Genomic DNA, 21,643 nt, shown 5'->3' with positions numbered 1-21,643 from the left:
AATAAAAACGAAAAGGGAACGTCCAGACCACTCCGGTTTGATCCCGACTAAACCCGACTGTCACTATGTTCCAGACAGTCGATCGAACCCATTTCTTTCAAAGATATAAAACCCGTTTTTATTTTAATTGACAGATACTCGTTTAAATTACACAAAACAATAAAGTTTACAAATTTAAATGCCAAGGAAATAATATGGATCGGGAGCTACGTAACAGACTACATTAATAGTACTAAATAAAACATCCAATTTTTCGTATCTGAACTACACACATATATATATTTTTCAAACAGTACCGCAAAATACAAATAAAAATACATCTGGATATATATAATTATCAAGAAGTTCTCCAGTCCCATCATAAAAATACCGACAAAATCTTAATATATCCAGAAAACTAGTTGTTCTACCAAATTAATTCATTAATAAATAATCCAAAAATCTTATGAACGGAAACCCGAAAATAGGAAATAAAAACTAATATATATTAAGAAGTATAATACCAGTGTTCTGTTATTTTAAATGTACGTCTTTTTTTGAACTTTTCTATATTTACACACAATCCATCGTTCTTTATCTAAGTCAATGGTAGGCGCTATCTCACTTTTCAAGCCAGTCTTCCGACGCATCGCGTTTTTTAGGCTACTATATAAGGATATTTTTCTGCTAAAACAACAATATTTCAGACAAATAATTTTTAATTAAATATAGTTACCTAATAGGAGCCACGATGTTATAAAATCTTCCGAATTTCTCTTTTTCTATTCTGTTGCTTCTGCAAAAAAGAAACATCATATAAATACAATTTATTTAAATCGAAAAACAATAACGGAGTTCCCCGTCTCTCCTGATTTAGGTTCACAATACAAAAATGTAATATCATATCTACAAATAAATACGGACATCTCTCCTAGGATCTAAATTCACGCATGTATTTATAATTAATTTTCTTGTATACAATACAGAAAAACTTCCCATACCTTACAACCACTTCTTCTATGCTAAGGAAATAGATAAAAGATTGCGTTTCACGGGGCTCCTCCTTTTCCCTCCGGCTCTGAACCGCAATTAACTAATTATCCACAAGACTGACTGGCTACAAAAGGTCTAGACTGCACAGTCAGACTTATCATAAGCCATGACTAAGGACCTAGCGAAGGTCTGAAACGCGTAGGCTACCGCCTATCCTCTTTTTCTCTCTGTACTTTGGACTATACCTACCCGTCACTAACTTTTGTTCGTAGCTTCTCTGCTGCGATTTTAACCAAGACAAAATAAAACTTGGAAATAGATTCCCGTTTTAACAGAATTTGCACTCTCAGCGCTGGATCCAACTCCCCTGTTTCTGCTGTATCTTTCGCGTGCGCCGACACGAGGATCCGTGTGCTGATTCTTATACCCTTCTTGTGACAAGGTGAGCTGGAGGATTTTTTTCATATTTTTTCTGTACTAAAGTTTTCAGGGTTAAGGATACCTTAAAGGAATCTATGGTCAACAAATATAGGAATCCAAAAAAGGAACCCACGATTACGCGGTGTTTCAAGACCTTATATCCGGTGGAAGAAGAACAGCTAGAAGAGTGGGGGAAATTGTAGGTTCTTAGTAAACATTTTGATCAAACTGTATAAGCCCACTTGCCACTTCACGGCGGCCTCTTTCATGTGAGTCCCTACTCTACCAAGTGTAGTATTCCATGGCAGCCATTACCGCTGCAATACCGCACCTGCAGAGGGAGCAACCCAGGAGACCAACAGCACCTATGCTGCCAGTCTAAGCCACCTTGGCTCTGGACCACATCCCCCCACAGATACAGCACCACAACAACAAATGATCACCACACAATACCACAAAAAAACTTAACAGATGGAAAAAGCTCACCTTTCCTTGTATTCTCAGGGGCCAACTGAGAACAATTATGTAGGAACACTTTTTATGCAGTTTCCTGCAAATAAAACCACCTGGGCAAAATGGGGGTGGAGTGCTGGTACAAGAAATAAAAGACAGACTTTGTATATATCCAAGGGGAGAAAAGAAAACCTGGACCGCACATCCACTTGCTATACTTGATCTATTGCGGCTCAGCAAAATAAAATGTACGAACATGTGGTTCTTAGTAAACATTTTGATCAAACTGTATAAGCCCACTTGCCACTTCACGGCGACCTCTTTCAAGTGAGCCCCTACTCTACCAAGTGTAGTATCCCATGGCAAGCAATGCTGCTGCAACACAGTAATTAAATTATATACAGTATATAATTTCTTTAATTAATGACTCGGGGACTCCTAGATTGCCTCCAAGATGTCACAGCTGTGGGGTATGTGGACCCACTATGCCAAACCGCCATAGCGGAGTAGCAGTTGGCCAAACAATAGTCTATAACAGTCTTCAGGACAAGAGTACATGGATAGATGATTTGGCATAGACTCGACATGGCAGACACTTGGCGTAGCAGATATGTGGCATAGCAGACACATGGCGTAGCACACACGTGACACTGATGACACTTGGCACAGATGACACTTGGCACAGATGCACTTGACTTCGCACTGGAACAAACACAATTACTATATATGGGATACAGGGTACGGGAACACAGGATGCAGGATACCATAAAATAAGCATTTGCAATAACATTTGCAATAACGAACATGGGCAGACACAACAACGCTCAAGCAAGGAGGAAGTGGGCAGAGTCCTTTTTATAATTCAGGGGGCATAGGGATTGGTTAGGGAACTTTAAGTAGGTGCGCGCTGGCCCTTTAGGGCTGGGAACGAGCGCACGTGGGCACCCTACATGGGGCAGTGCTTCCAATGCGGCCGAGAGTGCTGGCGTCTCCGAGAATGGAGATGCCAGCTGGAACACATCGGTCTGTGATCGCAGCCACAAGGCGGGTAAGTGATGACGGCAGTCTGCGATCGCGGTCATTACACAAGATAAAAGGGGTTTTCCCAAAATCATAAATTATCACCTAGCCATAGGATAGGTGATCATTTTCTGATCACTGGGGGCCCCACTACTAGGCCCCCCACCGATCATGGGAACCCCCAGTTCCTTCTCACTGTTCAACCGCACATAAGAGAAGCTTGCATTAAGTATGAGTATGATGGAAACAGCCAAACTCTGTACTCGGTTGTCTTTTGCTCGAATGCCACTCCTTTCAATGTCCTCCTTACTGCGTTCGAGCAGTGAGCAGGACCTGTGGGTTTGGGATCCCCGTTCTTATGATTTTTAGGGTCCCAGCAGTGTGGCCCCATCGATCAGTAAATTATCACCTATCCTGTGGATAGGTGATAATTTATGATTTGGGAAAATCCATCCAAAGTTGATCTTTTGACATGTCGTAGTTATGTGTCAGAAGATAACATCTATGATCTTGGGCCACCACCAATTCTCAGAATGAAAGGACTCTGGTGCTCCTTAGGCTATGTTCACATGCTTAACAAAAAACGGCTGAAAATACGGAGCTGTTTTCAAGTGAAAACCGCCTCTGATTTTCAGCCGTTTTTTAAGCAACTTGTGTTTTTTAAGGCCGTTATTGGAGCTGTTTTTCGATTGAATCAACGAAAAACGGCTACAAAAACGGCTCAAGAAGTGATATGCACTTTTTATGAGGCTTTTTTACGCGGTCGTTTTTAAAAATGGCCGCATAAAAAACGACCCGTGGGAACGGGACGCCATTTTTCACATTGAAATCAATGGGCAGATTTTTGGAGGCGTTCATCTCCGGCTGAAAATAGCCCGTGTGAACATACCCTAAGAGTCCTCAAGCCTTTCAAGCCCCATTTAGACATTTTAATTACAGAACATCTTCGACACAAAATGTCTAAATAAAGAACCATACAAATCAAGGGGAGAATGTTTTGTCATTTCTGCTATAATTTCATTATCGAGGAGGTCCGAATACTGAGACTTCTACTGATCCCCAAAAAAAAGTGGTGAGAACTTTGTTATAGGACCTGCTTCTCACTGAGTCAAAGCGGTACTGTTCTGGGGAAAAAAATCGGATATGAAGTGAAGCGCAGCAGTCAGAAAGTTGTAGCACATCCTAGGGAAATGCTATTAAAGACCATTATTCACTCTCGTCTCACGGCATAACAGTACATACAATAAGCTGGTCATTCCAGAAAACCACTGTACTGTTACTGTGCAATGATGACATAAGCAAAGGATAAAAGTGGATACAAGAATGAATGGAAGGGAGATAAATCATTAAATGAATAAATAAATAAATGAATAAATAAATATTGAGCAGATGTTTTTTCTTCCTTATTTTTTTTAGGGCTGATATGTGTGGTTTCATTCTTGATTGCACTTATATTTGTGCTGAATTCTGGAAATTATTGGCTCGCTCTCTTTGATAGTTTTGCTGGATCTATCCCCTTGCTGATAATTGCTTTTTTTGAGATGTTTTCAGTGGTTTACATATATGGAGTAGACAGGTAAGTTTATAAAATAATTTTCACCTCTTCTTAGAAGTAGTCCGCTTGAATGGGGTCCCCCATTCTTTTGCATGCTTCTCCTAGCTCCTCGTATGTTTCTGTAATACCGATAGAATTTGAAACAAGATCACACATGCTGTGGAATGTGGGTGAAAATGATTCTAGTGATTGTGGGGGTCCCAGCAATCAAACATTTATCAACTATCCTGTGGATAGTTGATAAATGTGTTTGGTGGGAAAACCTGAAAAATTAGGGACCACCAACCACACAAGATTATACAATATATAAATGCCATGAATGTATGTAAACATCAGTATTATAAATGTTGATGGATTTTTGCTACTTATTAATATTCCCAGAATTTCCATTTTTCACCTATCCACAGGATAGGTTATGTTAGGGACACCAATTTAGGCAGGTCATCAACTAGATCTCATTGTAGTCTCTATCTGGTTTCAAATGGTGGGAGAGCATTCAAGAATGATGATGCATCGGAGGAATTGGCAAATTTGACACATTATGTAAGTGCAATCTGATGCTCTAGTTTATTAACCCCTTCAGGACTGAGCCTGTTTTGGCCTTGTGGACGCAGCCAATTTTTTCAAATCTGATATGTGTCAATAATAACTTGTGAATGCTTTTACCTATCCAAGCGATTCTGAGATTGTTTTCTCGTGACATATTGTACTGTATGTTAGTGGAAAAATTTGATCAATAAATTCAGTATTTGTTTGTGAAAATCAACAAACTTTAGAGAAAATTTACAAAAATTTGCATTTTTCTAAATTTAAATGTATCTGCTTGTAAGACAGATAGTAATACCACACACAAGAGTTACTAATTAACATTTCTCATATGATGAATACCTATATAGTAACAGACCAAACGATAAACGTTCACGATAAACGTCCACACATCAAAAGAAAAACAAAGAATGAATGAATTCCCATAACTGTATGTGCAGACATATCACACATCCCAAAAAGGGACAAAATCAAACACCAAGTACACAAGTATGACTTGTAATAATGGCAATACTTTATTAAATATACATAAAAACATGTTGGCCATCAGGACCTAAAAAAAGACATACAATTAAAATGCATGGATGTGGAGAACACAAGAGCTGTAACAAGTAAAGAATACTCAAGAGGCAAAGAAAAGCATAATAAACAATTCAAAGAACAACTTGCAAATAAAGAAGTTCAAAAACCACAATGTGGTACATGCACAGTGCCTGTATAATAGAAAAAGTAATGAGCCAAACAGAGTATATAGCGAGCAGAGCCCGCCCACACTGGTATATGTGTGAGTGTAAAGATATAGTGACCAGGGGGTAACCGCAAATCAAATCCGGTCCCAGGACCTATACCAACCGGTATACTGCATAATCAGCCTAAAAGTGGACACCACACCACGAGCCCCAACGCACGTTTCGCGGTAGCTTTCTCAAGGGGTACTGACAGGAGAGGTATCTGGCACTGTATTTGTACTGGATGGTGGGAGGAGTTAATTCAGCCAAAGGCCAATAGTGGCCAACTACTACAGGTGAATAGTATTAAGGATTGAAGTGATGCAGCAGGTGTATGCACCACTGAATACCAAGGATATAATTAACTGAGTGGTGTTATTTCAGAGGCAATACGGCCAGTGTCAAACCCTAAATCTGCGCACTCAAGACGGGAGTGCGCATGCGCATGACATAAAGAAGGGGACGCCATGACAGGAGAATATGGTAACGCTAATATGACGCACTTTACGACGGTGGCCATTTTGGAAACTGGAAAGAATAAAAAATAAAAAAAGTGCCAGCAAAGAGCATAGGGCGATTGTAGAGTACAAGACTTAACAAGCTACGTATAGTGATAACATCTAGAATGTACATATGTAAATAGTAGTGAACGCTAATTTTAAACGCCAATCCATGCCCATACATGTGCGTCAAAGGACGCACATCTAGGTATATACAAGCGTCAACATAAGCATTCCGTAGCAGGGTAGTATGCTTATAAATATATGTAATGCCATCATACATTAACCCTTTTGTAGGCAAGCACAAAATTATTAATAAATAATGCCCACTTATAGAACAGAGAACAAAATTAAATGTAGCATTATATGAATGAGGGTCCATGGTGATGAACACAGAATATGCATACAATATAAATATGTGCACAAACAAGTAATGAAGTTTATATAATACCATAATGTAATTACATACATATCCCAATATAAACAATTTAATTACATATACATATATATATATATATATATATATATATATACAATGTAATCAACATAAAACAAACATATATATCCAAAAGATAGATAGACCAGAGGATCAATATATAAATATATAAATAAATGAAAATATTATATAACACATGTGCAAAGTGATGGGTGAAAAAATAAATATTTTTATTATAAAAAATAATAAAATGTGATGCACACGTGAAGAAGACACACCTGAAAAAAATATATAAAATTTATTATTGATCATATCAAATAACACAACAAGTAAAGGGTGTAATGTTATACCGAACATATATAAGAGACGTGTCAAGATATGTATAAAATAACAAATCAGAAGTGTGTGATAATAATCTATATGTGTATATGGAGCGTGAAAAATAAAATAAATAGTGATGTGTGTAGGGAATAAATATGTGAGGAGGTAGAGTGTATACTGCTAACAGTAACAACCTAATGTGTAAATAAACCTACAACCCAAACGTATATAGGGATATGATGAATACCCCCTGAGAAAGCTACACGGAGTGTAAAACAACAAAAAGTGGTAAACATGCTGATGGATGGCCACTGACAAAGAATGTTCGCCCTTCGGAGTCCAGATATTATAGTACGCCCAATAATAGTGAAACCACAGCTCCTATGGACATACAAAAAACTATTGAGAAATAGCTCCAGATAAAATATGACAACTAGTATACAAAGTTTACGAAAAACCAAAGAAAAGCCAGCATAATCTAGGAAATATCTCTAGAAGTCAACCAAACCAATCAAAACTGGAAATGCACATAAATATACAACATTAAAAACTGGTGATGCTATGGGACCATGAGACCAATTACAAGAAGGAGGCGAAGGCCATTTTTTCGTTCAGCCCAAAAGTCGAGCTAGTCTTCAATTTGGTAATCCATTTGTATTCTTTACGTTCTAATTTACGAAAAGTATCACCTCCACGCGATCCGATAATAATTTTGTCAATACCATGAACCTTCAGATCTTGCCATCTGTTATTATGAAGGTCACGAAAATGTCTGGGAATGGACTTCAGTTTGTCTATTTCATCACGGTTGTTACTCTCAATTGTCCCAGCCTTTTTAATATCCTTGACATGTTCCTGAATTCTCATTTTTAGTTCTCTTGTGGTCATGCCCACATAGGAGAGGCCACACGGACAAGAAGCCATGTAGACCACCCCAGTTGTACTGCAGTTGATAAAGTGTACGATTTTAAAACATTTTTATTTTCAGAATCAGAGAATGTATCAGTCCTTACAATCAACTTGCAAATGGAACAATGACCACAAGAAAAAGATCCCCAAGTTGGTCCTTTAGAGCCAAAAAGATAAGTCTTAGGATTAGGAGTACTGTAATGACTTCGGACCAAATGATCACCAAGAGTTTTACTTTTTTTGGCTGTAAGTTGTGGACTAGAGGGTAGGTATTTCTTTAGATCAGGATCGGTGAGCAATATAGGCCAAAACCGAGTCACAATTTTCCTCATCTCCACCCATTGTGTGTTGTAAGGAGTGATGAGTTTCACCGTTTCATCCTTACTTTTGCGTTTGTATTGGGTAAGTAAACTATTTTGGTTGGTATGGCGTGCTCTCTGGTATCCCTTTCCAATGTCAGTGTTGGGATACCCGCGTTGTGAAAAGCGGGTCCTCAAACATTGAGACTCTATTTCAAAATTAGAGTGAGAGTCACACACACGTCTTGCCCTTAAGAATTGCCCCGTTGGGATAGCCCGTATTACATGTGTGGGGTGAAAAGACAATGCATGTAGGAGAGAGTTTACAGCTGTTAGCTTCCGGAAAATAGTAGTACTGAGCTTACCTGTATCTTGCACTATCATTTTGATATCCAGAAAATCCATGCTTGCTTGACTAATCACACTTGTTAGTTTGATGTTCTGTGTGTTGGTATTCAAAATAGATAAGAACCGATCCAGTTCTATACGCGTGCCCTGCCAGATAAAAAGGATGTCATCGATAAAACGCATCCAGCCCACAACACATCCAGATACCATGTCCATAGCTTCCCGTACAGTTTCCTGTTCCCAGAAGCCTAGAAATGAATTTGCATAAGAGGGTGCACAGGTCACTTTTAGGCTGATTATGCAGTATACCGGTTGGCATAGGTCTTGGGACCGGATTTGATTTGCCGTTACCCCCTGGTCACTATATCTTTACACTCACACATATACCAGTGTGGGTGGGCTCTGCTCGCTATATACTCTGTTTGGCTCATTACTTTTTCTATTATACAGGCACTGTGCATGTACCACATTGTGGTTTTTGAACTTCTTTATTTGCAAGTTGTTCTTTGAATTGTTTATTATGCTTTTCTTTGCCTCTTGAGTATTCTTTACTTGTTACAGCTCTTGTGTTCTCCACATCCATGCATTTTAATTGTATGTCTTATTTTAGGTCCTGATGGCCAACATGTTTTTATGTATATTTAATAAAGTATTGCCATCATTACAAGTCATACTTGTGTACTTGGTGTTTGATTTTGTCCCTTTTTGGGGATGTGTGATATGTCCACACATACAGTTATGGGTATTCAACATTTCTCATATGTCTACTTTATGTTGGCATCGTTTTTTGAACATCCTTTTATTTTTTAGGACGATACAAGAACATTTCCAAAACCTACTTTTATAGGTACCAGTTCAGTTGTGAAGTGGCTTTGAAGGCCTTATATTTTAGAAACCCCCATAAATCACCCAATTTTAAAAACTGCACCAATCAAAGTATTCAATACAGCGTTTAGAAATTTCGTACCCCTTTAGGTGTTTCACGGGAATTAAAAGTAGAGGTGAAATTTGCAAATTTCTTTTTTTTGTCGGAAAATCAATTTGAATCCATTTTTTTCTGTAACACAAGAGGTTTTACCAGAGAAACGCAACTCAATATTTATTGCCCAGATACTGCAGTTTTTAGAAATATTTGGCCCTAGTGTGGCATGTGGCCCTAGTGTGCTAATGGACTGAAGCACCGGCCTCAGAAGCAAAGTTGCACCTAGAGGATTTTCGAGCCTCCTTTTTATTAGAATATATTTTAGGCACCATGTCAGGTTTGAAGAGGTCTTGTAGTGCCAAAACAGTGGAAACACCCCAAAAAAGACACCATTTGGCAAACTACACCCTCAATGAATTCATCAAGGGGTATAGTGAGCATTTTAACCCCACAGGTTTTTTGATGAATTTAGTGGAATTAGTCCATAAAAATGAAAATCAAATTTTTTTCCAATAAAACTTAGAAATTATCAATTTTTACAAGGAATAAAGAAGAAAAAGCGCCCAAAGATTTGTAAAACAATTTCTCCTGATTACGGCAATACCCCATATGTGAAAATAAACGTCTGTTTGGACACACGGCAGGGCTCAGAAGGGAAGGAGCACTTTTTGGCTTTTGGAGCTCAAGTTTACTCAATTGGTTTTCGGGTGTCATGTCGCATTTGCAAAGCCCCTGAGGGACAAAAACAGTGGACACCCCCCAGAAGTGACCCCATTTGCGAAACTACAGCCCTAAAAAGAATTTGTCTAGTTGTATAGTGGGCATTTTGATCCCATAGGTTTTTTTGCTGAATTTAGTGTAATTCTTTTGTTTTTAGTAAAATTTATTTTGTTTTTTTTATTTTTTTTTTACAGCGTTCACCGTTCGCTATAAATTACATATTTAATTTATTCTGCGGCTCAATGCGATTACGGCGATACCATATGTATATAGGTTATTTATGTTTTACGGTGTTTGCACGATAAAATCACGGTTTTAAAAAAATAATTTCGTTTTTGTGTCGACATATTCTAAGAGCCACAACTTTTTTATTTTTCTATCAGGAAGTGTGAGGGCTTGTTTTTTGCATAACAATCTGTAGTTTTTATTTGTACCATTTTTGGGCACATGCGACTTTCAGATCCCTATTTATGCAATTTTTTGGGAGCTGAAGTGACTTTTTTATGGCGGTCACCTTTACGGACGCGGCGATACTAATTATGCATAGTTTATTTATTTATTTTTTTCATTTGTTTCTAATAATAAAGGACTTTATAAGGGAAAAAGGGCGATTTTTAAATGTTATTATTTTGACATTTTACTTTTGTAAATTTTTTTGTAACTTTTTGTAACTTTTTTTTCTTTTAGTCCCTCTAGGGACTTGAAGATCCAATTGTTGGATCGTTGTTATAATACCCTGCAATACTTATGTATTTCAGGGTATTATACATGTCAGTTTCAGACTGACAGGAGGAATATTAGGTCCTGCCTCAGGCAGGATCTAATCGCCTTCCATAGATGGCAGACCGGAAGCCTTAGCCATAGCTATCACCACCCCCGCAACAATCGGCCCACGCATTTGCGTAGCGGGGTGCCGATGTTGCTATAACAACTTAAATGCGGCGGTCGCTATTGACTGCCGCATTTAAGGGGTTAATCGGTTCGGATCACCGCTATAATCCGACCTGATGTTTTCCCCCAGTACTAAGGCTGCTAGTAGCAGCCCGTACTGGGAGATGCCGGGCTGCGGGGAGCACCTGTGCGCTCTGTTAGGAGCACACATAGATTAACGGGCTGCAGGCACAAGGACCAGTGCTGAAGCCCGTTAATCTACGTGGGGTGGTCGGGAAGGGGTTAAGGAACAATACATAGGTTACATACTCATTCTGTCCATGCCTCCCCTCCCTCAGTCCCAAGGGACTGTGTCCTTGAGTCGTCATAAAAAGAACACGTATACATTTTATCACACGATTTATCATAATTGTAATTATCATATTTTTTAGCTATGTGCTCAGACTCATCATATTTTTATCTATGCAATGATACGCGCGTGAAAATCACGCACGTCGCATGGACCTATGCAAGTCAATAGGGCCATTCAGACATTTCGTGTTTTTCACGCAGCGTGTGTCCGCTGCGTGAAACTCACTGCATCTCCTATACTTGAGTGTTTTTAGCGCATCACGCACCCATTGAAGTCAATAGGTGCGTGAAAATCACGGACAGCACACGGACGCACATCCGTGTGCTGTGCATTATTCGCGCAACCGTTGCTCAGGAAATGATGGGGAAAAGAAAACCACCTCCTTCATTTCATTTTGTAAACGTCAAAACCGCGTGACATAAGGATGGCATATGCGCGAAAATAACACAGACACGCACCAAACACTGATGACACACGGAACTGCAATGGGCGCAAAACACTGCGTTTATTACACGCGCAAAACGGACACATTCGTGTGAATTAGGCCTAAGAAAGAGGAAGAATCTTTACAGATTGCTGAGAGACATTTCTAAAGAAGAACAAAAGTTAGACAGATTATTTACTTTACCTTCATAGATTTTTAGATGAGAATAAAATTAATTCTTTTTCATAAGAACAAGACTATACAAAGCTCAGGCTTCCATCTCAGACCCTCCTTTTTCTCATTCTTAAAACGTATTCACAGATCCCCAAGCTACTTTACTCACCCGCTAAACCAGGTGAGGGGGACTTCCTTACTGCTTCTGCCCATCCACCTAGGGTTCAGTGACAGGCTGCGTTCTCATAGGATATTGTTCATGGAAGGGTCTGGGTTTCGGCCCATGATGTATCACCTTATTTGCTGTCTTACATAAAAATGTAATTAGCCATATTAACAAACGAAAACCTATATAGCCAAGAATATAAAATATAATAATTTGGAACACAGTTTGAAGTATACCCATCAACCATCATATTACCTTCTAATACGGAGAAGGAATCTGTGATGTCGGTGTTATTTCTGAAATATAATCGCAAGGCCCCCCCCCCAAGTAATCATACAGTGGTATTTACGCAGGGGGGCATCTGTCCTAAAGTAGCATCAATTCCTGCACACTGAGTATCGATGGAACTGGTTCCGTTGCACTCTGTGTAATTCATTGATGAGAAAGGTACTCATTTAGATTTAATCTGAATGCAGCTGCTGGATGAGAAGCTTGGATAACAGGCAAGGTCCACTCGAGCAGAAGCCCAAAGCGTCTGTGCAATTTGAGGGGTGTGTCGCTCCTATTAAATAACATCTAGGCTCTTCCATCCATGCAGCTACGGGCAATGGTACATTTTTATTCTTGTCTTTTTTTCCTGTTAGTGTGGTAATTTCAGTATTATTGTACAGTTCCCTTATTTCATTTAGGGTGACAGGGATAGCAAGAAAGGGCCTGCTTTTGGCATTGACAGGCTGTGAGTACAAATTCAACAATCAGTTCAGGTTGTTTTGCTCTCTCGGAGCATGATACAAAACCTGGTGATGTTTGATAAACTTATTGTCCCAATTGTCCTTGAGTACATCATTGAGTGTGCCCGCCAGTGGCAACATCATCAAGAGCGGGAGAAGTAGCAACATCTTTGACTTCCTAGTTTACAATCTTTTTGCAGTGGCTGGCGTGGATCCAGGTGTCCTTGCCTTCGAGCTTGACTGATGTTGCAGTGACCAGTTGCACTTGGTACGGTTCGGTATATCTCAGTTCCAAAGCCTTCCTTGTGTGTCTTTTCAGGACTACACAATCACCGGGCAGCAGTTGATGGGCACCTTCTACTGTTGTGGACAGTACAAACCTGTCTTTGGGACTGACCCAAACAGTACTTCATAGGGGCTAAGTTTCAATGGCCCCCTAGGAGTGGTTCTGTAATGAATCGGGGTAGGGAGACGACAGGTGAGCCCTAATCTACCCGCAACTCAGTCCCTGCCTACTTGCACGGCCGGTCCTAAGTGACGGCGTACAACTGGGCGACGGTCCCTACGCTCAGTAAGTGCAAGACAGACAACACAAGACAAGGGCACACAGAAGCAAAGGGGAAATAGGGGCAGTTGCCCACGGAAAACCGTGAGCAACAGGCAGTGGCGAACAAGTCGAATCAAACCAGGAGCGTACGTAGTAGCAAAACAGAGCAGGAGAATAGTCAGGCAAGCCAAGGTCAAAAAGTAACAGCGGTCAATAAGGTAAATAGCAGGAATAGCAGAGCCAGGAAAGCAGAGAATCACAGGCAAGGAAAATGCTGCAAGTGAGGGTATAAATAGACCAAGGGCGGGAGCTAGAACCGTCAGGCCAGGCTGTGATAGGTTCTCCCTCTCCTCAGCCTGCAAGCCTGAGTGGTAACAGATCGCGTCACTCTAGCAGACCTTGGAGCTGATGAAGGCTGATTAACCCCGGGCGTCGACACAGAACCTGTGTCAGGCAAACCCTTAACAGGTTCTTACAGAATACAATGTCAAGGGTAGGCATTCTGTCACAGCCGGGGTGTGGACCCACTGGGCCGTACCGCATAGTGGGGTAGCAGCTGGCCAACAAGGTACAAAACAATGTCTATAGTTCAGAACGGGTACCTGAGGCAATGTAGACAGTAGCGGAAGCAGGACTTGACTTTCACAGCAGGTGACACCACGGATGCAGCGGGAAGGCACGACTTGACTTTCACTTGTAGATACGATAGCACAGGATACAGGGTACAGGCAGCAGGAACGGGTAACACTGGGAACTGGAAAACACTGGGAGACCATTTGCAAGACAAACTAGGGTATACAAAAACGCTCAGGCAAGGAACCAGTGGGCAGAGCCCCTTAAATAGTCCAGCAGACATTTGGGCTGATAATTGATGTTTGACAGCTGGACGCGTACTGGCCCTTTAAGGCCGTGCACGCGCGGGCACTCACGTCCTACAGGAAACAGTCCGAGGACCCGGAATAGAGTGCCGGCATCTCCCTGGAGGGAGGTGACGCCAAGAAGAGAGATGTCTATGGCCGGGATCGTCAGGGGGTAAGTCTGAACTACGACCCCTGGCCAGAGACGTAACACATTCAGTCCATGGCAAACCTGAGAAATCCATGGCTTTCTGTATTTTTAACTTTAGGGTTCCATTTAGTCTTTTTACCTTACCACTACTTTGGGGGTGATATGGTGTATGGAATGCCTGTGTGATGCCTAGGCTAGCAAGTATATGCCCTAGTACTTCTCCTGTGAAGTGGGTTCCTCTATCACTCTCAATTACTTCAGGGACCCCATATCGGCATACTACTTCACTGAGTATTTTCTTAGCAGTGTTTTTAGCTGTAACTTTGGTTACTGACCATGCCTCAGGCCAGTTTGAAAACAAGTCAGTACATACGAGGACATATTCATATACACCTACCTTGGGTAGCTGTATGTAGTCCACCTGCAGTCACTGGAAGGGGTAATCAGGGCGAGGCATGTGCTTACTGGGTGTTTTTGTCAATTTACCAGGGTTATGTCTGGCGCATGTCAGGCAACCCTCTACATGTCGAGCAGCTCCGTTCTGGAATCCAGGGGCAAGCCAGTGTTGTAACACTGTGCTACTCATGGCTCCTTTTGAGTTGTGAACTGGGGAATACGCTGGGCGCACATCATTGGAAAAAGACTCTGTGGTAAGCACGTTTTTCCCTTTACACGCCATGGCTCTCCTTCGCTTCTGACAGCTCCTGCCTCCTACCACAATTTTTTTTCAGGGGCCGGTGCTTGGGTCTGGAAAGCACACAACAATAGCTCCGTGACTGGGCCCACTTCTTGGACTACCAACACGAGGAGGGTTGCAGCTGCATTTGCTGCTTGGTCAGCCCGTGCATTCCCCTTTGCTTCAGGGGTGTTTAGAATTATGGCTACCTCTGTAGGTAATGCTAGAGCCTCAAGTAGTTGCTGTACTGCATCTGCATTTTTTGATTGGTTTGCCTGCTGAAGTCAGAAAGGCTCTTGCTCGCCATATTGTGCCATAATCATGTGTGACTCCAAAGGTGTACCTTGAGTCTGTATAGACATTCACCCTTTTACCTGTGCCAAACTTACATGCTTCAGCGAGTGCCATGAGTTCTGCCTCTTGGGCGGAGCTGCTGGAGGGCAGTGACTTTTGCAGCACTGTCTTACCGTCCTGGACTACTGATACCTGGTGGTGAAATGTCCTGTCTGTTCATTCCAGTATCTAGATCCGTCTACAAAATACTGAACATCATAGTTAGTCAAAGGTACATCAGTGACACCTGGTAACCCTTGGGCTTCAAGTTGCATTAAACTTTGATAATGATTCTCATGTTCCATTTAAAACAAGTCGTTGTCATTTGCAAGTTCGTACATTAAGGGTCTGCCATCCCCCCATTCCGCTCCTTTCACTACAACCATAGGCATCAGAGTAGCAGGGTTGAGCGTAGTACATCTTTTCAGAGTGATGCAGGGATTTAATAAGGCAAGTTCAAGTTTGGTGATACGAGAAGTGGTGATGTGCTTAGTGTTAATATTGTGCATGACCTCGGGAACTGCGTGTGGGACATGAAGCACTAAATCATGTTGTAAAATAATGTCTGCAGTTTTGTCAAGGAGGACATGGCTGCTACAATAGCCCTGAGGAAAGAGGGAGCACCTTGTGCAATGGGATAGAGGCTAGTAGAGTAATTACTGATGGGGCGCATACTACCACCATTTTCCTGTGTGAGCACACCTGAAGCGTGACCACCTTATTTGTGACAATAGAGGTGCAAAGGCTTAATGTAGCTAGGGATGCCCAGAGCTGGGGCTGAGATCAAAGACAGCTTGAGGGTGTAAAATGCATCTAGAGCGTCAACCAAGAGTTGGAAGCGGTCAGTTTGCAGGCAATCATACAGGGGCTGCATTGATATGAACACATTATTAATCCATTGTCTACAATAACCCACTAATCCCAGGAAGGCTCTGAGAGAGCAATGGTTGTGTGGCACTGGGTGGTCTTCGATGGCAGTAAGCCTGGAGGGTGAGATGCAATACACCAGCAGACAGGCAATGACCAACAAAGTTGTAATTTGTTCTTGGATACTTTGCAACTTATATAGGACAGATACAACAATAATGAGTTTGTTTCCTGAGCACATATGTCAACAGAGATACGACACAAAAGCAAATCCTCAACATATTGCAATAGACAGGTAGTGGTGTGTTTGGGAGACCACTTATCCAACAGCTCTTTCATTGTATGGGGGAAAATATCTGGGGAATTTGCTGCACCCTGGGGAAGCACCATCCAGGCATACTGTTTGCCTCGGTGTGTGAAGGCAAAATATTGGTAACAATCTGGAGACAGAGGGATGGAGAAAAATACCTAATCATCATTTTCTTTTATAATAACTTAGTGAAGTCATTTATGCAAACCGTACTTTTTGTTATATTTCACTTGAGGAGTAACGACCGCTCATTCCCATCTATAGCTCCGTGTGACAGGAGCAAGCAAGTGCCGATCATCGATGTCCCGTTGATCGGCACTCGCTGCAACGGCCGCTTATCGGCCAGTGTATAAGAGCCTTTACTATATCAACTGCAGATACCCATGATTCCACTCACCCACTGTCTGATTCAAGCTCTCCGAACCCCATGTGGGGAGTTTATAAGGAGTTTCCCAGGTCAGCTGTATCAGACCTTGAAGACTACTATCCTTTTTAGTCTGACTGTGTCAAACCTTTCTATATCCAAATAATCAGGATATACTGATTGTCACGAAGGGTCTGTGGACCCACTGAGCCGTACCACCTTGGCGGTATGGCAGCTGACCAACAGGGTGCAGGACAATGTCTATAGTTCGTATAGGTACCTGTGGCAGCTCGGACAGCAGTAAGGCAGGCTTGGCTGGGACTAGACAGCAGGTAAACGTCAGGTGAGGCGAGGCAGGTCAGACGTGGGATACAGCACGACACGACTTTGGCACAGCACAGTGCTCGACCAGGATGGTATGAAATGCAAGGAACAGGAACAAGAAACACACTAGGAGGCTATCACATAGACAAACTTACGAAACATCAACAACGCTCAGGCATAGAAGCAGGGGGCTGGACCCCTCTTATAGTCCAGAATACTCACGGTTAAAGTCATCAGAAGTCCGGTGCGCACGCTGCCCCTTTAAGAGCGGGTATGAGCGTGCGCTTGCACCCTACGGGATCCGGCTGAGGTGAGTGGACGCGAGCGCTGGCGCCTCCTGAGGTGGAGGTTGGGGCCAGCGCTTGCCGACTCGTGGCTGCGGCTGTCAGGAGGAGGTTGGAGCTGACGGCCCTCTTCTTGGGACCAGAGTGAGGGAGAAACTTTTTCAGAAGAGTAGGGGCATTGAGATTCTCCTCTGGCTCCCAGGACCTCTCTTCAGGACCAAACCCCCTCCAATCCACCAAATAAAAAGTTTTTCCTCTCACTTTCTTGGTGTCCAAGATCTCCTTGACCTCAAAGGTGTCCAAAGGGCCGCTGGAGGCAACCGCAGGGCTGGGAGTCTTGGAATAGCGGTTCAGAATCACCGGTTTCAGGACTGAGACATGGAAGGGGTTGGAGATCCTGAGGGTAGGAGGTATCCGAAGCTGGTAGGCGACAGGGTTGATCTGCTGCAGGATCTCGAATGGTCCGAGGAACCTGGGAGCAAATTTGCACGGCGGCACCCTCAGTCGGATAATCCTAGAAGACAGCCAGACCCTTGTGCCAGGACGAAACTGAGGAGGTTCTCTTCTCCTTGTGTCAGCCTTCCGTTTCATGCAGTCGACTGCCATTAGGATGGAGGATCGAGTCTGCTGCCAGATCTGCAGGAAGTCTGTAAAAGTGGAGTCTGCCGCTGGTACCTCAGAAGTATCGGGCACCGGGAGAGGAATTTGTGGGTGCTGGCCGTAGACAATGAAGAACGGTGTATTCCTTGTAGACTCGCTGGTGTGATTATTGTAGGAGAACTCAGCCCATGGGACCAAATGCACCCAGTCATCATGCTGCTTGGAGATTAAGTGGCGTAGGTAGTTCTCTAAGATCTGATCGATCCTCTCGACCTGACCATTGGACTGAGGATGGTAGGCTGAGGAAAAGCCCAACTTCACACCGAGGAGTCCGCAGAGGACTCTCCAGAACTTCGAGGTAAACTGAACCTCCCGATCATAGAACAATATGCTGCAGCAAGCCGTGCAGGCGGAAGATGTGTTGGATGAATAACTTGGCCAACTGAGGAGCAGAAGGAAGACCGGTCAGAGGAACGAAGTGGGCCATCTTCGAAAATCGAAGCAGATAGAGGCAGGTCAGTGATAAAGTACATAGCTATATGTTGCCAGGGAGCATTGGTCACAGGCAATGGCTGGAGCAGACCAGCAGGTCTGGAGTGAGCGGTCTTGTTGGCTGCACATACAGAACAGGAAGAAACAAAATCCATAATGTCCTTGGGCAGCGTGAGCCACCAGAAATGACGAGCAATCAGATCCCGGGTCTTACGTACCCCCAGTCTAGAGGAGTGTCCTCTAGACCTGCCAGTCCCCAGCGGGAGATTCTTCCCCGATCAGCCAAGCGCACAAAAGTCGTCCCTTGAGAAATGTCCCCAAATTGCAGGGGATTGACAATGCAAGATGGATCAATAATGTTCTGTGGACTCTCTATGGTGTCTTCCATCTCGAAAAACCTGGACAAGGCATCGGCCCTCACAGTCTTGTCAGCCGGGCGATAATGGAGCTCAAACTGGAACCTGGTAAAGAACAGTGACCACCTGGCCTGACAAGGGTTCAGCCGTTGGGCCATCTGGAGGTAGGTCAGATTCTTGTGGTCAGTAAAAGTTAGGATCGGATGAGCTGCGCCCTCTAGTAGATGTCTCCACTCTTCCAGAGCCAATTTGATGGCTAGTAACTCCCGATTCCCAATCGAGTAGTTGCGTTCTGTGGAAGATAAGAGCTTAGAAAAATATCCACATACCCTTGACTTGCCCTTGGGACCTTTCTGGAACAGGAGTGCACCAGTACTGACAGAGGATGCATCCACCTCAACGAGAACTGCAGAGAGACATCCGGATGATGGAGGATAGAGGCTGACGTGAAGGCACTCTTCAAGCTATTGATTGCGGACTCTGCCTTGGGAGTCCCCACCTTGGCGTTCATACCCTTAACCTTGGCCTTCATGCCCTTCTTAGTGAGGTTAGAGATGGGAGAAGTCAGTGAGGAGAAGTTTGGAATAAATTGCCTGTAAAAATTGTCGAATCCCAAAAAGCGCTGTATGGCCCTCAAGCCTTGAGGGCGTGGCCATTCCAGGACAGACTTTACCTTCTAAGGATCCATCTCGAGACCTCTATTCGAGACGATGTAGCACAGGAAGGGTAGAGCATCTCTGTTAAACACGCACTTCTCCAACTTGGCGTACCGACGATTCTCCCTTAACCGTAGCACAACTTGACTGACATGTCTCTGTTGCGTCATAGGATCTGGAGAAAAAATCAAGATTTCATCAAGGTAGACTACAACACAAACATAGAGGAGTTCACGGAAAATGTATTTAACAAACTCCTGGAAGACTGCAGGAGCATTACACAGGCCGAAGGGCATTACTAGATACTCATAGTGACCATCACGGGTGTTAAATGCAATCTTCCATTCATGACCCTGGTGAATTGTGACTTGATTGTAAGCCCCATGCAGATCTAGTTTAGAAAAAATTTGGGCTCCACGTATAAGATCAAACAGTTCAGAGATCAGTGGCAACTGATATTTATTCTTCACCGTGATCGTGTTGAGACCTCGGTAGTCGATGCAAGGACGAAGAGAGCCATCTTTCTTTTTGACAAAGAAGAACCCGGCTCCTGCCGGGGAGGAAGACTTTCGTATGAAGCCCCTCTCCAAGTTCTCTACATAGGCGGACATGGACAGAGTCTCTGGCAAGGAGAGAGGATATACCACGGGGAAGGGATGCACCAGCAATCAGTTCGATAGGGCAGTCATATGCCCGATGTGGAGGCAATGTCTCCGCCTCCCTCTTGCTGAAGACGTCCGAAAATACAGCATAATGACTCGGCAATCCTGCCAATGACCGAGGCAGAGAAGGCTGAACCGAACGAATCTGCACCAGGCAACGGCTTTGACACTCAGGGCCCCACTGGAGAACCTCTCCGGAATTCCAGTACAGGATTGGGGCATGCAGACGGAGCTAAGGCAGGCGCAGCAACACAGGGTTAACGGCTTTGGGTAGGACATAGAACGACAGAAGTTCGGAGTGAAGGCCCCCTACTTGGAGCCTCAGCGGCTTGGTGTCAGCTATAACTGGGTCTGGCAGAGGTAGTCCATTTACTGAGGCAACTGTCAATGGGCTCTCCAGAGGGGTGGAGGGTAATTGCAGAAGGTCCACCAGGTCTCTACGGCTGAAATTAGCAGCGAAACCAGCGTCCAGATACACAGAGACCTGATGTGTTCTCACACCGGACACTATGGTCACAGGTATGGACAATTTAGACGGAAGTCCATTCTAACCCAAGGTTGTCACTCCTAGCAACCCTAGGCTTTGGGATCTTTGGGGATACAGGCGCACAAGATTGCCACCGAGGCCGCAATAAAGACAGAGTCCAGAAGTGCGTCTGCGTTGTCTCTCCTGGGTGGATAACTTACACTGGTCCATTATCACAGACTCCTTAGGAGGATCGACATCTGAGGACAGCAGGGGTTGCTGCAAAGTAGGAGCCAGACTGGGAAGGACTCCCTCCCGTTGAACCTCTTGGAGACGTTCTCGGATCCGTATATCAATCTGGTCGGACTGAAGGATGAGGTCATCCAGGGTAGACGGCAGATCCTGAGCGGCAAGTTCGTCCTTAATTTTAGGAGCCAGTCCATGCCAGAATGCAGCCACCAGGGCCTCATTGTTCCATAACAGCTCTCCCGCCAGGGTGCGGAAGTGGATGGCGTACTAACTCACGGAGGTTTCTTCTTGGCGTAGGTTAATCAAAGAAGCCGCTGCAGAAAAGACCCGACCAGACACCTCAAACACCGTATGAAGTCCGGAGGAAGGCTTGGAAGTCACGGGTCTCTGGTCCTTGTCTCTCCCAGATAGGGTTCACCCATGCAAGAGCCTTGCCAGTAAGGAGAGAGATGATGAAAGCGACCCTGGCGCCATCAGACAAAAATATCCTATTATACAGGCTGAAGTGGATCTGGCACGGATTCAGAAATCCACGACAGGTACTTGCTTCTCCATCATAGTC

At 43.4% G+C, this 21,643-nt stretch overlaps 1 protein-coding gene across 1 annotated transcript in view; it reads left to right on the top strand.

Annotated features, from left to right (window-relative positions):
• SLC6A19 (solute carrier family 6 member 19) overlaps positions 1 to 21,643 on the top strand; it is a 217,596-nt gene that overhangs the window by 179,238 nt on the left and 16,715 nt on the right. Inside the window, exon 10 of the mRNA XM_075828515.1 lies at positions 4,282 to 4,441. Coding sequence (XP_075684630.1) covers positions 4,282 to 4,441 — 160 coding nt within the window. The remainder of the gene's footprint in view (positions 1 to 4,281; positions 4,442 to 21,643) is intronic.

Source organism: Rhinoderma darwinii, chromosome 5, assembly GCF_050947455.1.
Source record: "Rhinoderma darwinii isolate aRhiDar2 chromosome 5, aRhiDar2.hap1, whole genome shotgun sequence".
NCBI classification, from domain to species: Eukaryota; Metazoa; Chordata; class Amphibia; order Anura; family Rhinodermatidae; genus Rhinoderma; species Rhinoderma darwinii.
Note: the sequence above shows the minus strand (reverse complement) of the source record. Positions and strands in the feature narration are given on the sequence as shown.